An 18,015-nucleotide genomic window follows, 5' to 3' on the forward strand; every position below is an offset into this window, starting at 1 on the left:
ACTAGGATATGAATGACAGTGGTGAACACACCTGCCAGCACCTCCGTTCTAGTTAACCTAACAGTCCAAATTTCAACAGTCAGTATTTTGGCGTGCTCAATGTATCATCCAGTGTTAGCTAGTATGGAGAAAACCTTTCCCCACACAAATAACAATGTATACTTCGTTACAGAGCAAGGCCATCAATAAGTTTCAATGCTGACTTTGTTGTCAGTTATTTAATAATTAACAAGAAAATAATTCAATGTATATTCGAAACAATGGTCTTTCCGTTACACAAAAATCAAAAATACAACAGATGATCTTGAGTATGCTGACACGTAGTAAATATTGTAGATGCTGACAGCCAACACGTGTTTCGTTGAACGACTTCTTCAAGGCTCCAAAAGTGTATTGAGAAGGACGTTTATTCAAACCTTCATTAATCTCCACATATGGCATGAGATATACTGCAGTCCTGGAGTTGAGCCAAATGCTTGTTGTTTAGTCGCAAGAGGGCTTTTCTACCTAATGATCAGGAAACTTGGTCATGGTGATTGCCACAGGCCTCGTTTCAAAATACTGGGTTTTTCAAATGTAGTATTAGTTCATGTGGGCAGCTGTAGGGAAGTGGCTCCTGTGAGGATAGGTCAAAGGTCATGAAAGAGGAGGCTATTATGTGCGCTTCCTTTGCAGAAAAGTTTAGTTCCCTATTCTTTCCTGCTATTGATATTGCATGTTTGTGGGGCTCTGTGTGTGTGGCTCTGTGTGTGTGTGTGTGTGTGGGGCTCTGTGTGTGGGGCTCCGTGTGTGTGTGTGGGGGGCTCCGTGTGTGTGTGTGGGGCTCTGTGTGTGTGGGGCTCTGTGTGTGTGTGTGTGTGTGTGTGTGTGTGTGTGTGTGTGTGTGTGTGTGGGGGGGGGCTCTGTGTGTGTGTGTGTGTGGGGGGGCTCTGTGTGTGTGTGGGGGGGGGCTCTTTGTGTGTGTGTGTGTGTGTGGGGGGGGGGCTATGTGTGTGTGTGTGTGTGGGGCTCTGTGTGTGTGTGGGGGGCTGTGTGTGTGTGTGTGGGGCTCTGTGTGTGCGTGGGGCTCTGTGTGTGTGGGGGGCTCTGTGTGTGTGTGGGGGGGGGGGCTCTGTGTGTGTGTGTGGGGCTCTGTGTGTGTGTGGGGCTCTGTGTGTGTGTGGGGCTCTGTGTGTGTGTGGGGGCTGTGTGTGTAGGTGGCTCTGTGAATGACTCTGTGTGTGTGGGTGGCTCTGTGTGTTTTGGGTGGCTTTGTGTGTGTGGCTCTGTGTGGGTGTAAATGCAATAGGTCATGCATTTGCGAGCGATTAAGCTATTGGCATTGTAAATGACAATGCCATTTATTTAACGATTAAGCTATTAGCAATGTATATGAAAATGCCATTTATTTAAGATTTTTTTTTTTTTTAAAGTCATGAGCAATGCCAATGCCGAGACCATTGCATTGTAAATGCTTGTTTCTTCCATGTTTCTTGGCCTGTCTGAAAATTCTTCTAGGGTTGTCCCTTACCTTTAACTTCTTGCCTTAACCTCCCACCGTGTTCTTTGAATCGTTCTACCTCTGTAGAGTTTCTTCCAATACACAGAACCTGGCCAAAAGCCCGGCTCCCTTCAGGGGTGTTGGTGCTGATTATTGACCCGCAACAGCCAGTTCTCGTCTGCGTCCCTTCGGTATAAGTCACCTAATAGAATGACATCCTTTGCTTTTATTAACAGATCAAGAAACCATATTTCATATTTGCTGCTGTGTAATGTAAAATGCTAATGTGAGTCCGTTTCATTGATCCAAGTCACAAATTACTGCAAGGTGTTCTAGTCCCCATTCCAAATCAAAATGCAGCGTATGTATCTTTTCCAAAGGACAATGCCGCCATGGCACTGATTACCCTGCCCTTAATGCACTTAATATGAAACTGATTTGCATACCCACAGACTACGTTGGGTGCCAAGGTACTGTCAATAGAGGTCCTGCCTATCCGAGGATACATGTGTTTCAAATAAGAAACCTACTTTGGGGCCAATAGGTTTTAGGACCTTGACCATTGAAACATGAGTGTTGTGCTGCCTTTTCAACCAGATCTACTACTTTCTTTCATATTTCTTCGGATCCTAAATCGGTTTCATATGATACTGCTCATTATTCATTTGACTGAGACATTCTTTTTATATAGTCCCTTGGATGATGTGGGCAATGGTGCCTCCATTTTCTGTTGTTTGATAATCAAATCCGCAAAACCCGCCAGGTGCTCCAAAGCTTTCCGTTTTTACTTTGGAAAGATTGTTAATCATATAAGATTGATAATTTTCAGTCCTTTCAAGATCCAGAAGGATGGCATTCTCAAAGGCATGCGACTTAGGTTGTAGTATACAATATGGAGGAGGCATGAAATGTGATTTTTCGCTTTCTGAACATACTGGATGGCTGATCAGAATTTTGAGAAAAAGGGCTTGAAGTTTTAGGTTTCTGAAAACTTGGTGAATTTAGTAATGTATTTAAGAGGACCCTTAATAATGACCACCAATTCCATATCAGTAAGTTGTAAAACAGTTGTTAACTTAACCGGTGTCCATCTGGCGTTGATTACCTTGCCTCTACTGCGAGCCATTACAGGATATTCCTCTGCACGTCGTACCTGATACGTATCTTTGGTGTGCCTTTTGTGTTCTTCCTGTGGCCATTTATTTATCTGCTGCTTGTTCAACTTGCTGTAAAGGACGCAAAGCATTATTCCTAAAATATGACACTGCTTTGCAGTAATGCCAACAATTAATTCACTGCTGTCACCTAGTGGCCATTCAGCAAAATGGCAGCCAGTGGCTGGCGTGCTTACAGTTTTACTTCTGAGTCTGATGCAAAAAACATCTGTATACTTCTCTTATTTACTTCTTGTTTGTCATTTTAATATCTACTTTTTTTGTTTTTAACTAAATTGGTTTGGGGGTTTAATTTGATTGGTGTTAATGTTATCTTAGTGTCGCTGTTCATGCATCACACAAGATTTTCTCTGTGAAAAGGTCTTGTTTTGAGGCATGTAACCAAGGGTAAGCCCAGAAAAAAAGTTGTTTTACTTCTAAGTGCTAGATTGTTTTGACTGTGCGGGAGCTTTTCCAATCTGTTTTCGGTATTTATATTGCTCATAACTCACGATTGGTGACTAGGAACGATTCGGTCATTTGAATCAATAAAACTTGATATCACCGCACAACAGTAATTATAGGGAAGTAGTTTATCAGAGCCATTTATTCATTTTGGTCTATAGAATTGACTTAACAGAGGTCCAACCTCATGAAATGGAAAATTTCCAACATGGAGTGAAAGACCTCTTCTGCCCCCATTGATCAACACTTCAGAAACCCTGTTGACTAGTTGGGTGTCGGATATGGGACACTGAAAAGGAAGGGGAAGTGTACAGTTCAGGAAAGAGGTTTTTGCATGAATCTTCTAGAACGTAGCACAATAGGCCTAATATTAAGATCATATAATAAACATGAGAGAGAAGGGAACGTCTGTCGTCCCTCAGTTAAATTGACAAAACAAAAAGGCAACGAGCTTGCTACTTACCCAACTTCTTAAATAGTCTCTAGCTTATGACCAGTTGACCATGGGGTGGGGGACCATAGGATGTTATGTAAAAGAACCCTCACTGACCAACCTAGTTGGTGACATGCTTCGTCATATGGTTCCCACTCTGGTTGCTGAACGCTTCTAGGGTATGCTTCAATGCCTGATTACAGCGGAGCTGGGTTTTTTTGTGTGCGCGATATGTAGGTTTAAGTAGGTGTAAATTGACTCGGAGTCTCCTACCTCTAGGGGTGTTTTAATAATGGAGGCCCTAGGCAAGTTTTAAAAACAGCGATGGATACTTATGAGGAACTAGGCGTCTCCTGTATCCACAAATGTGGTCAGCCTGTTTCAGCCATCCTTACTCAGTGCCTCTGTGGGTCAATATGGCTGGTCAATATGGCTTTAGTCAGGACCAAAAGAAAATTGCATACAGGCTACAACATGCGAAGTAAGCTTGGATTTCAAACTTACCGAGAAGTGGTCACCTGTTGCGACAATGTCGGCAATATGAGCTTGTGAGAGACCATGGTTATACAGGTTGGAAATTGCAAACAATATTATGGATTGATGGCCTAGCCCAGGCTGTGCACAAAGGTCATGCACTATGTTCCAAAATGACGGTAACTTCGGGCATCTGGTAATAGCAACACACCACATTCCAAATTATTCTGTGGATCTGTAGCAAATTGTACCTCAAAGTGATAGTGATCACAGATAAATGTACAGCTTAAGTCACACTCGTGTACATACATACATTCATTCACATTTAAGAGGGTAACAGGAATGGGGACCTAGTGGTTGTGTAGCATTTCTTCAGAACTTGAATTGTTCTGTGGCGGTAGACCCTGCTCAAAGCTGATCGTAGCTGTGCATCTTCTCCAATTATAAGGCAGCTGGAAGAAATGTGAGATCCTCTCCTTGACACAGCTATGCACAAATGCTTACGTAGCCGGAAGAGTCATTCATGCGAGCCCCAGAAAATCTTCAAAACCTGGGAGATCCCGATCAACACAGGACTCTGAAATATGGTCAGTGATCACATTCAACCCTTCCTCTAACCTACCGAATATGACTGTCTTAACTGGGCCAAGCTGAACCTACCATTTCAGGGGCTTGTACGAGCAGACATGACGCCTTCACCCTTATGTAGCTACTCCTGCAAACAAACTGATTAGCAGCCTGAATTGAGTTCAAATGTTTTAATTTCATTTTTGTGTTTGTAGACACACCAGTTCTACCTCCTATATTTTCTTCTCTTACTACTTTGTGGTTTATTTCCTTCTTCACTTGATGCTCAATGCACTATTATTTGGAGTGACTATTACCATGGTAACTGCTTGTACAATCTAGTCAATCCTTTGTGTTGAGACAAGAATTTCCTTTGGCATAATATATGGTTAAGTATTTATTGCACATAGTATGTCTAATCCTTCATGCAGGTAGACCAAAGGGAACCACTGTTCCATGATACTATCTCCCCATTTCTATTGCTAAGGTGCAGAGACCTACATTAAAAATATTGATAGTTTTGTTAAAAAATATTATATGTGACAGAATGAAGTCTAAACGTAAGACACTGAAATGTCATGCTTCGACAACCGGCTTCACCTCCTGAGGTACTGTAGGAGCCTTCTACTAATATTATAGTTTACTCTCCACAAGGAACAGGCAGAAAAACCTACTAGGACATAACCGGAAGAGAGACACAAGTTGAGGAGGAACCATGTGTCGGCCAAGCGTCACTAAAGCAAAATTCTGAACAAATGTAATAACCAGATCCTACATTCACTGCGGTCTACTTTGGATTTGACTCACAAGAGATTAGGCATTCATAAATTGCTTGGACAAAATGTTGGGACTCCTAGGAGATAAGATTTTTTTGGGCCCGAATTGTTGGATACAGGCATAAATTTAATTCATTGCGTGATCATAGGGTAGGTAGAAATGATGTGACTTCCTATTGGGGGGTTCCTTTTGTCATCACAACAGTTGAGGTACATTAAACTTGCACTTTGCCTTGCTTGAGCTGTGTCGTACTTGAACACTGCAAAGTTCTCCAGTCCTTCCATGATTCAGGACCTGGGCAAACGTATGAGAAGTAGTCTGAAGCCTTTATGGCTGTCTGCTGGAAGCACTGCTCGATACATGAACCGAAAGTTCTGCTCCAACATTGCAACAATGGCTGGGGTTTGAATGCTCACGGAAGGACTGGTCTGTACGGCTGCGCTGCCAATGTGAAATGGCTGAAGAAATTGACACTAAAGTAAGACTGCTTCAATAGCTTACAGGGCAGGCACTGGTGTTCCTCCATGCACAGGGGTGAACCACCCTAATTTAATGGCTCTGCCAGAACCTGATTAATGGGGATGGATTGAAACCACCATGTGACTATGTAGTGAAATTACCCTCACCATCTCTGTGCAGTTGGTGCCTCTGCAGGATGTCACTTGACTTTCAGGGAATGAATTTGCGCAGGAAGCAATGGTGTACCTCTTCTCTATCTGTAACTAAGTTGTACATACAGGGGAAATGGAAAATGAGCACAATGCCATTGAAGAAGAGTGGATAAAAAAAGGGACATGCCCTATTATGAGAAACTGATTTAGAGACTGAATGTTCAGTTGCAGTCTTTAAACATATGTAACACAGGAACCATTCTGTTTTCATGCCGCTTCGGGCTACAAGACACAATCTGAGACGCCTCTGCGAGGTTCCCAGTAGAGAGAGCTCTGTGGCGGAACCAGCGGTGATTTTATTACTGGATGCCCAAAAGGCATTTGACTCCCTTGAATGGCCTTATGTTATGGCTATACTGGAGAAGATGAGACTGGGGGAGTTGTTCCTGGCTTGGATCTGCTTGTTGTATACAGCCCCTACGGCTATGGTGCATTTTAATAGCAAACTATCCAGGGAATTCCAACTGGGGAGGGGTACACATCAGAGGTGCCCGCTGTCGCCTCTGCTGGTTGCATTGGCAGGGTTTGCAGTGGGACTCAGAATGGGAGGATGTCATCCCACTCTACGCTGATGACTTATTGCTATACTTGGCTAACCTGCTACAGTCCATACCACAGGCGTTCGAGATTGTTAGTATGTTTGCAATATTTTCGGGTATTCATATCAATTGGCATACATCAGTGGCATTATCCCCTATGTAATTGCGCCTTCCGCAGGATTGGGACTGCCCCTTACAGTGGGCTGAGATGGGTGTTGAGTACCTTGGAATTTTTATCACTAAAGACCGTGACATTTTCTACGCCCGGAACCTAAGAACTATCCTGGGCCAATGTCAGGAGGGCATATCTAGATGCCAGAAGTTGCCACTATCCCTGATGGGTGGCGCAGCGCTCTACAAAATGATTTATTTGCCAGAATTTCTTGACTTTCTGCAGAATTCTCCATCTGTGATTCCTAATAGCTTTTTCCAGGCAGTTCAGGTGATCACGAAGACATTGTTGTGGGATGGGGTCCGCCCAGAATAGCTTTGGGGATTTTAATGTGTTCACTAAGATGGGTTTTTAACCCTACCGGACCTGAGGCTGTTCTACTGGACAGCACAGCAGCTCATCATCCATGAATGGGTCTTAGCGGACCAGCACGAGCTGGCCTTTATGGTGGACAGAAGAGCGTTACCAAATAGAGGGTACTTGAGGGTGCTATTTGGTAAAATAGGGATGGCACCTACTTCAATTGTTGTGCAGGCCTGTCAGACTATGACCAAAGCGATAGGGTGGGCAGGGAAAGTTAACATGGGAACACCATTGTTGGACGCTGACTCACTGTTAAGGTGAGTGTACTGGGGGAGTTACTGACAGTGGAATCTGATAGGGATAACTAAGGTTAGGGACCTATGAGGGGAAGCTGGGGTGATCTCCTATGAAGATCTACAAGACCAATATGAAGTGACAGTTTCCCAGAGATTCCGTTAATTGCAGGTCAGAGACTCATTGACTAAAGGCCTTGATCATTTAGACTCAACAGAGGACGAATGCCCCCTAGAATTTTGGCTGCTGACGTGGCACTCATCAGTCACGCGATATCGCTTATCAATACCACCCTGGTAAGAAACTCCAGGACACTGATGCTTAAGCTGAAGGCCAGATGGAAAAGGGACGTAAGGCAACTTGAAGATGAAGACTGGAAGGAAGCATGCAGGTGCCAAGGGAAGTCGCGATCCGAGCAGGTTTCCGCCTGGTACAACTCGAGATGCTGCAGGGTATACTATACACAGACATGGCTCCGCACCCTGGGCAGGATCCTTGAGGACAAATACATGAGAGGATGTGGGATGACGGGTGTATACCCTGTCGGAATGTGCAATGTTGAGACCTTATTGGATGACGATACAGGGGCATAGGGAGCATGTGGTGGGAAATTCAGCTGTCCTCTCTGTGCGACTGGCCTGCCTCGGTATTTGGGGAGAATAAACATTAAAGAGATACTCTCTCCTTGATTTGGGGAGAACAAACATTAGAGATACTCTCTCCTGTTTAGTAATGTGGCACTGATGGTAGCTAGGAGGGACAACCTACAGGCATGGGGGCCCGATCCTGTGCCACACGTAACTGTGGGCGCAGGGTATGGACTCGTGCATGATGGCGGACAAAGTGGTATACCAAGCATGAGGGTGCCCGAAGAAACTCATGGGGCCAGTGGCCAGAGCTCAGAAAGCAGGTACTTTGAAACAAGGCGGGGGATGCCTGGGTGGCGGCACATAGGGACAATGAGATGACAACCACGGGAACACAAGGGAGGGGCACAGATCAACACTTAGTTTCCTGCTGGCTTTTAATCTGACTTTTGTCTCAATCTGTGGACTCAATGATGCTATTCTGCTATTACGTTTTTGCATTGCTAGAAGTGTATTTTTGGCTCAGTGTGGTCTCTTTCTAAATCTGGAGTATAATAATGTGTTTATAAAAAAAAACATATATAGGGACACTTCGTCAGGACAGACCCAGGCCTGGCTTCGTTGGTTCAGAATTAGTAATGTATGTTTTGTAATACTTCTCCATACTGCTCATTGCACAATTTGGTTAGAATTTCCACTATTGTGCCATGGCTAATGTGTTATCAGGGGTGGCAGTGGGGAAAATACCCACCCTAACAGTAGGGCCCAGGCATGCACTCATGTGCATGTAAATAGAAATGCACATAAGTGCACATTTGTGTCCATGAAGCAGTATGCACACAAAAATGCACTTGCATGCCCAGCGAAGTATGCACCTGCAAACACACCACATCCGCTTGGCACTGTATATGGCTGTTGAGGCGGCTCCGGGCTTCCACTTGTCTCCATCACATTGCCTGCTCAGTCAGCAGAGGGACAAGCATGAGCGTCCTGGGTGTGAAGGGCTGGAGGGAGGGAGTGAACTAAGCAAGAACTGTGCCACATGGGTGATGAAACAGTAAGGGACCAACAGTTGTGCTTGGGCTACCTAGGGAGGGGGCGGTCAAACAAAATGTTAAAGTAATTCTAACATTTGTATCCATGGTAGTTGACAGCTTGCTGCTCGTCTCCGGTGTTCTGAAGGAGGGTCTAAACACTATTGCAAGGCATGCTCACGCTGTACCTGTTAATTTTTGATACATTCATGAGAATTAAGTTGAAGCCAGAAGGATCATGACAAGACTAATGGATTGCATGAAATGTCTAATAAGTAATCTATAGCGTGATCATGGAGGCACATTGCAGAAAAAGCAACCCATCATTAATCAAATGTTGAGTGGTTAGTCAGTTTAGCCACATATTGTTGGGCAAGGGGTGTATTTCTAGAGTACTTAATGGGTGATGTGCTTATGCGACCTAAAGAGGAGGGGACAGCCTGGGTTCTGTCAATCTGCCACTTCTGTCTTATATGATTCCTCTGGTGTCACCCATTCTGTGTCAGAATACCTGTTTGCAACCAATAAGGGCATCAAAATGAATCAGGTGACATGCAAGCAATCGTACCGCCTGATGGCCATCAAGTGGGAGACCGGAAATGGTTGAGAGGAGAGGTTGTTGTGTCTGTCACCCACCTCTGTCGAATTGCCAAAAGCTGCTGCTGGAATGTGCTTACATTTTTTTGCATATTCCTCGGTTGCTTTTTTCAGGGCATAGAAATATTGCATTATACAGTGCTAGAGATCAAGATCTAGCTTCCAGGTCACAGTGAGGGATTGGATTGTAAGCGTCCTTAGATAGTGAGGAGTAATTATTAGCGTGTTGTGCAAACCAGTTTAAAATTTGCATTAAAATGAATCCTTTTCCTAGACATGGAAAGCTTCCTATGTCTTGATACATACAGTCTTACCACACCATGAGCTTAGCACCTCTAAAATCAATTTGTTCTCTTGACAGAAACTAGTAAAGTGGACTACGTCCTTTTTCAAGCAGCCACAGCGATAATGGAAGCAGTTGTGCGAGAGTGGGTTCTATTGGAGAAAAGTAGCATCGAGTCACTGCGAACATTCCTTTTAACTTATGTCTTACAGAGGCCAAAGTAAGTGCAACACTGTTGGAAATGCCACCAGTGGTTAACATTGTTTTATAATAGGTTTTAATCAGTTGTGCAACAATATGCATAAATCCTACAATTTGACATTTTTCAGTTAAACGGGTCTGTTGCCATATAGCAAATTTAATGCATATTTATTTATTGCTTTAATTTAACTGGATTTTGCTTCTTTAAAGGTGTGCCCAACTTAGTTGATGGTACTGGTATGGTTGTTTCTGGTCAATAGGTCTACATTACAGTATTGCAATTCAAATGTTAGTGGGTCATACAATGTTTAGTACTTGCCCCGGTCTTTACCAATGGCATTGCAAATTACCACAGGGTGAACCACACCAGACTGATCCATGAAACGCAGCTTGTATATGAAACGTGGCAATCCTGTGCACAAAAATTACAGTTTTGCAGCATGAATCCTTTTCTGGATTCACACGCTATGCATCAATTCTGCCATCTAGTTGTTTGATCCCGAATTGTGTTTTGGACCACTCCCTTTTTTTTCTTTCTGTGTGGGGGTCGTCGACCACAATATGAGGTTGTAAGTCACTTCCGGCTGTGACATCGGATGGGTCCCTGGAAGTTCCTGTGCATGGTCGCCATCTTAAGATTGTTTTTTTCCGCCGTAGGTTCTGGTAGCACGATGGAGGATCTCTGAAGAATCTTAAAAAATATTAATAAAAGACCGTTGTTACCACAGGACAACACCGGAGGCCAAACGAAGAACCATAGAATAGAGATGGGGATCCTTCTCAACTCCCAAGAGTGGGACCCCGCCGACAAGCTCTATGTGGCCGGAGAATGAAGGAGAGAGAGTCATCAGAGGGTAATGGAAAATACTCCCTTGAAGTTCTGCACCCACTGCCACCACAAGTTCTGCAATATGTGCCTTTCAAAAGACTATAAGGGCGAAGATTGAAAGGTCTGCGACAAATTCGTGCTGAAGACACTCAAGTCAAGGATCTGAAAATGGCTAGCAGCCACAAGAGAAAGGAATCCCTATTAGACCCTGGTCTGTCCATTGAGGATGAGGGGAACATTGAGGTGGCAGAGCCAGCACAGGGAAGGGAGGCGGACAACTAAGTCAGCACCTCCAAGGCCGAAAAGATGGTGGTGATGAGGAATGCAGCGAGAGCCTCTCAAAGAAAAAGGCAGAAGGTAACGAAGGCAACGAAAGGCTCAGACTCTAAGTCTTTGAAAGCTACCTCAGTGTCGAAGCACCCAATGTCTGACTCTCCAACACACACCTAAGGAGCGTGCAGTCCCGATGGGGGCAAAACTCTGAGCAAACCCTTGAGGCAAGTGGGTGCTCAAGAGGGATCAAAGGAAAAGGGCATGGAGCAGTAAGCGAGAGAACCGCTATCGCCAAAAAGGAAGGCACTTCCCACACGCAATGATGAACAAAGATTGCTTGAGGTAGAACCCAAAAAATGAAGCTTGAGGCCGAAATGTCAGCCCTCCTGCAGAGACCAAAGAAATTGGACGACTCCTTTAAGGTTTTTTTGCAGCCCAGCCAGACCTTCTGAACTACAGAGACTGCGGGCAAGCCGTTGGACTTCGAGGTGCTCTCGCCCTCTGAGACGCACGAGGAAAAGCAGGAGGAATACTTCTTGGTTGAGGACGACGAATCAGCGGTGTTTGAAAAACCTGACCAGTGCAGGGACACAGGACAAGATCTTGTACGAGAGCAGAAATTGATTTTGTTATAGAGACGAACACGTCAGAGATGGTCACGCACTCCTGATGCGAAAAGTTACTGAATCTTGAAGAGATGGAAGGAAGGATATTTTAATACAGGAAAGGTGAAACACCATTGAGTACTGGCAAGCCAAGGGATAATATTCGAGCACGTCTATACATTACTGTTGAACGTGCACATGTAGGATCAATAGTGGCAGGAACTAAATGATCATTATCTGCAAGCCCTGAAGAAGTCAAATGTGCACTAATTGGTGCATGACGAAACACCTGTTGGCTGCACTTTTGGATCATTTCTTGAGATAATTTGTTGGATGTGATTATACTTCTTTTGGAAACATTGAATTGTAAGACCATATTTCTTTGGAAACATGTAATTGAAGAACGATTAAAAGAAGAATGATTTGATTTTGTTTTTGAACTGGAATAACGTCAAATACGGCTGTATCTATTTGGACTTTTGAGGAATAAATTGCTAACAAAGATTATTGGAATGTATTTACCTAGAGTGTGCTCAGGAAGGAACTTCATTTCAAGATCTTGATGTAGAGTGCCCCAAGGAAGAAGTGGACAACTATGCATCAGGGCCCTCACTGTCAGACAGCTTCATCAAAAGGGCAGCAGAAGCATATAGTGTCCAATTGGAGTAAAGAAAGGAAGGCTTGCTTCCTATTGGAAACCCTCATGCCTTCCCAGAAGACAACTCTTTAGCTCCCCATGCTCCCCAGCATCCTTGATCAGCAGAATTAAGACTCTAGAGTGCCAGCAGCAGAAAGGGCAGTAACTCCTCGTGTGGCATACAGGGCCCACAATGCATTAAGGCAAACGCCCCTGTGGCATCTGCAGGAAAAAGGAATACTGTTCCCTCATCGATGGGGCCACTACCAGAGAAGGAGAGTAAGAGATTGGATCTAGTGGGCAGGATGATGTAGTGAAAGGTGGCCCCACAGTGGAAAATAGCCAACTCAAATGCCACTCTCAAATGCTATGGTCACCAACCGTGGGACGAGATTGAAGAACTGATTCAACACCTCCCAGAGGAGTTCCGTAAGAGAGCCAAGGCTATGGTCTAGGAAGGAAGAAACATCACCAACACCTGCCTTAAGTCTGAGCAGGACGCGGCAGACACAACCAGCAGACAAATGTGCACATGTCCCACAACGAGAAAGCATGCCTGACTGAGGGTCTTGGGCTTCAAACCAGAGGTACAGATATTAGTTATCAATTTATCTTTCAGGGGTGAAGCCCTCTTTGTACAGGCAGTGGACAAAGCACTGCAACAAATCAAAAAGGATAATGACACTGCAAAAACAATGGGGTCCTGCAGTTCAGAAGCTCCTTCAGAAGAGGAGAGACCGTTGCAAGGAGGCCAACGGGGCAGAGCAATTTTCAACTGCCAGCCAACACCTCCAGCAACAAGCGCAGAGCTTCGGCTATCAGGCGGCAAACCTACAATGACCACACCCAGCAAGACAGTCTTTTCGAGGAAGGACAAGAGGAGAACAGTCCACAAGAGGAGGGGGACCAGTAAAAAAGTGACTCCCTTGCCCATCACAGAACACCAGTGGAGGCAGAAAAGGAGGATTTCTCCAGGAGTTGGAGTCAATCGCCACAGATAATTGTCTTTTAAACATAATAAATCTGAAAGAGACACGTTAGTGATAGATTCCTTACCTTAGAATATCCCCAGGCGTCAGACTGGATCCGGAAATTTTTTGCGTAGCAATACCCCTGCGCGCTGGTAGGCGTCGTCTGCGGCTCCGCGTCCGTCGTCGGCGTCGTGAGCGCCGGGATGACGTCATCGGAGTATATAGACGGCGCCCATGCGCGCTGACGTCAGTTCTTCTTTTTTCCGCGCCAGCTAGCGCAGATCCGGAAGAAGCTCTACCCCCAGTCACTTTTTGACTGAAAACTTTTTTGATCTTTTTGATCCTCTACTTAGTCGATTCTCGACTATCTGTGCCAGGGATGCCCGGGTTCAAGCCTTGCTCGAAGTGCGGCCGACTCATGTCGGTCACGGACCCCCATCGCCGGTGCCTGAAGTGCTTAGGCCTCGACCACGACGATCGGACCTGTGACGACTGCCGGGCCCTGACGTCGAAGGCTAGGCGGGAGCGGTCCCGCAAGCGTCTCGAGCTGAGGCAGTCGGCCCCGCGCCGCTCCAGGTCCCGGTCCCGGTCCCACGGGAGGTCGAGGGACAGGTCGCGAGGTCGGAGTCATCGACGTTCCGGGAGTGGTCACCGATCGTCTGGTTCCAAGTCCTCAGGTAAGAGGCATGAGAGGTCGGAGCGACACCATCGGTCCTCCGACCCGCCCCGTCGCTCGCACGATGCGACCGGGGATTCGGGCGACACCGCCCACGCGGCTCCGCGGGAGTCGCAAGCGTCGCCGCCTGCCCCACACCTTCGGGTCCCTGGGCACGGCGCGTCGCAGGAGGAGGTCGAGAGGTACCTCATGGCCATGAGGGCCCTCCCTCCTCAGTCGGTTCCCGTGGCGCCTTCGGGCCGATCGGCTCCGTCTGGAGGTCCTTCCGGGTCGGGCGCTTCGGCCCCGACGCCGTCGGGTGCTTCGGCCCCGGCGCCGCTGGCGACTTCGGTCCCGGCGCCGCGCGACCTCGCTGGATCCGGCTCCGGATCCGGGACCTCGCCGGTCGACCCTACGACCTCACCGGCGACGTCCCTTCAGGTGTCGTCCCCGGCAGCCGTGGTGGTTGCCGACCCCAATGCTTCCTACGGTCCGCCTCAGGCGTCGGAGGGGCGCCGCTGGGCGCCGATTCCGTCGGCCTTCGGAGAATTCTATCTCCACGAGGAGGCCCTGGCTGTTAATCCTGGTCTCCAGGAGCCGGGTGACGAGGAGCAGTGGGAGGGGTCCGAGGACCCTCTGGCACGTGATTGCCAGTCTCATCAGGACTGGACATATGAGCTTGGGGAGGCCAGTGGTATTGACACATCGCCAGACACTGGATTTACGTCGCCCCCGACTGTGGCTTCGGAGGCGGGTTCTGCTTACAGTGTAGTGTTGACGAAGGCAGCTAAGGCCCTAAACCTTGAGCTCCCCGTCGCGGCCGTGAGGACTAATCTCCTCACTGAGGTACTCAAACAGCAGTCCGGCTCCGCGGAGCCCCTTCTGCCGTTCAATGAGGCCTTGTGTGACGTTCTGCTGGGCACTTGGTCCAAGCCCGCCACAGGTCCCCCTGTGGATAGGAACGTGGCCAGACGCTACCGCCCGGCACCGGGCGACCCTTGCTTTTTGTCCACCCACCCCACCCCCGAGAGCCTGGTCATCCAGGCCTCCAACTCCCAGTCCGCATTCCCGTCGGCCCCGCCCGACAGGGAATCCAAGAGATTTGAGCAGTTCGGGAAGAAGGTCTTCTCGTCTGTGAGCCTAGGGCTCCGGTCAGTGAACACCAACTGTCTCTTGGGCCGCTACACCCACACTCTGTGGGACACGGTTGCGGAGGTGCTGCCACAATGCTCTGAGGAGGTCAGGGCTAAACTCAGCCAAACCCTTGCGGACGGCCGAGATGCGGCACGCTTTTCCATCCGGTGTGGGCTGGATACCACGGACTCACTGGGCAGGGCGATGGCAACGACGGTGGCGGTTCGACGCCACGCCTGGTTGAGGTCCGCCAATTTCTCGGCCGATGTCCAGGCCACTCTCCTGGACATGCCGTTTGATGGCCGTCGCCTCTTCGGCGACAAGGCAGACCATGCGCTGGAACGTTTTAAGGACTCCAGGGCCACGGCCAAGTCCTTGGGCCTTGCGGCCCCACGCCAGCAATCGGGTGCCTTTCGCTCCTTTCGTGGCCACGGAAGGGGCGCCCCACCACGGACCGTCAGCCACGCGCCGCAGAATGTTCAGCAACGCGGTGGCGGCCGTGGGAACCGCCGTGGCGGTGGTCGGGGCCAGCGGCGAGGCCAGTCCACACCTCCCTCAGCAGCCCCCGCCTCAAAACCTTCCTAGTCCGAGCTTTCAGGCCCATGTGACGCCTGTGGGAGGCAGGGTTCGCCATCACCTCTCCCACTGGCATAGTCACTTCGGACAGGTGGGTGCTGCAAATTGTCCGAAGGGGTTTCTCCCTCCCCTTCGAGTCTTCCCCTCCATCCATGCCACCTCAATACCACCGTGTGTCGGGGGATCACTTGCAACTTCTGCAAGAGGAGGTTTCGGCCCTCTTGGCCAAGAGGGCCATCGAGCGCGTTCCTGGGCCAGAAGTAGGACGTGGCTGTTATTCCCACTACTTTCTGGTACCCAAGAAGGGCAAAGGGGGCCTACGCCCTATCTTGGACCTACGGAACGTCAACGGCTTCCTCCGGACGGAGAAGTTCAAGATGCTCACTTTGGCTCAGGTCCTGGCTGCCCTGGACCCAGGAGACTGGATGGTAGCGTTGGACTTGCAGGACGCCTATTTCCACATCCCCGTCCTGCCGGCCCACCGGCGTTACCTGCGGTTCACGGTAGGCCAAGAGCATTTTCAGTTTACCGTGCTCCCCTTCGGCCTTACCAGCGCCCCACGGGTGTTCACGAAGGTGATGGCGGTGGTCGCAGCCCATCTGCGCAGGCAAGGGGTATCAGTCTTCCCCTACCTCGACGACTGGTTGTTGAAGGCGGGCTCGCCCCAGACAGTCGTCAGCCACCTCCAGACTACGGCCGACCTCCTGCACTTGCTGGGGTTCTCCATCAATGTGCCGAAGTCACACCTGTGTCCCTCTCAGAAGCTCCTCTTCATCGGAGCGGTTCTCGACTCGGCGCAGTTTCGGGTCTACCCACCCGAGCAGCGGGTTCGGGATATTCAGGCTCTGATTCCTATCTTCGGGCCGTTATCCCGGGTCTCGGTCAGGTTGACGCTGCGGCTTCTGGGACTGATGGCCTCCTGCATCCTTCTGGTGCGTCACGCCAGGTGGCGGATGCGGGCTCTGCAGTGGGACCTGAAGTTTCAGTGGGCCCAGCATCAGGGCAACCTGTCCGATCATGTCCTGATCTCGGAGGGCACTGCGAAGCAACTGCAGTGGTGGCTCACGGACCGCGAATGGGTCAGTGGCAGACCCCTCTCTCTACCCCAGCCGGAGCACGTAGTTGTGACGGACGCGTCCCTCCAGGGCTGGGGAGGCCACATGGGAGAGGCGGAGATCAGAGGCCTCTGGTCTCCGGCGGAGTCCCGGCTCCACATCAACCTTCTGGAGCTGCGGGCGATTCGTCTTGCACTGAAGGCATTCCTCCCCTCTGTCAGGGGGAGCGTGGTGCAAGTGTTCACCGACAACACCACCGCCATGTGGTACTGCAACAAACAGGGCGGTGTGGGGTCGTGGACCCTTTGCCAGGAGGCTCTGCGCCTCTGGCAGTGGCTGGAACATCAGGGCGTGACTCTGGTGGTTCAACACCTGGCAGGTTCTCTGAATGCCAGGGCGGACGAACTCAGCCGCCGGTGCATGATGGATCACGAATGGCGTCTGAACTCGGACGTGGCGCAAGGTCTCTTTCGACAGTGGGGAGAGCCTTGGTTAGATCTATTCGCCACAGAAGAGAACGCGCAATGTCAGCAGTTCTGCGCGTTGGAGTTTCCAAGGCGGCACTCGCTCGGAGACGCTTTTCGTCGCGAGTGGAGCTGCGGCCTGTTGTACGCCTTTCCGCCTATACCACTTCTGCCCAGAGTGCTGAAGAAGATAAGGCGCGACCGGGCCCAAGTTATCCTTGTGGCCCCGGACTGGGCTCGAAGATACTGGTATCCCGAGCTACTCAGCATGTCAGTCGATCCCCCGATTCGTCTGCCTCTTCGGGAGGACCTTCTGTCGCAGCAGCAGGGGACGGTCCTGCACCCGAACCTGTCCAGTCTCCACCTACAAGCTTGGAGATTGAGCGGCGGCAGTTGAGGCCATTTGACTTGCCTCCCGAAGTCTGTGACATCATTCTGGCAGCCAGGCGTCCCTCCACAAAGTCGGTATACGCCTGCCGGTGGAATAGATTTGTGGCATGGTGCGCAGCAAAGGCTGTGGATCCCCTCTCTGCACCCCTTTCGGAAGTGCTGCTCTTTCTTCTTTCCCTTGCCCAGCAGGGCTCTGCTCTGGGCACTCTTAAAGGGTACCTTTCTGCTCTTTCTGCCTTCTTGAGGCTACCAGATCAGCCTTCTTTGTTCAAGTCCCCTATAGTGAGTAGATTTCTGAAGGGCATCACACACATGTTCCCTCCTGTTCCCTTCGTGATGCCCCAGTGGGACTTGAACCTTGTTCTCACCTATCTGATGTGTGCTCCCTTTGAGCC

The 18,015-nt window shown here is 48.9% G+C and overlaps 1 protein-coding gene across 1 annotated transcript in view; it reads left to right on the plus strand.

Annotated features, from left to right (window-relative positions):
* XPO4 (exportin 4) overlaps nucleotides 1–18,015 on the plus strand; it is a 451,711-nt gene that overhangs the window by 79,069 nt on the left and 354,627 nt on the right. Inside the window, exon 3 of the mRNA XM_086935208.1 lies at nucleotides 9,909–10,050. Coding sequence (XP_086791334.1) covers nucleotides 9,909–10,050 — 142 coding nt within the window. The remainder of the gene's footprint in view (nucleotides 1–9,908; nucleotides 10,051–18,015) is intronic.

The sequence above is a fragment of the Lissotriton vulgaris genome, chromosome 8, assembly GCF_964263255.1.
Source record: "Lissotriton vulgaris chromosome 8, aLisVul1.2, whole genome shotgun sequence".
Lineage (NCBI taxonomy): Eukaryota > Metazoa > Chordata > Amphibia > Caudata > Salamandridae > Lissotriton > Lissotriton vulgaris.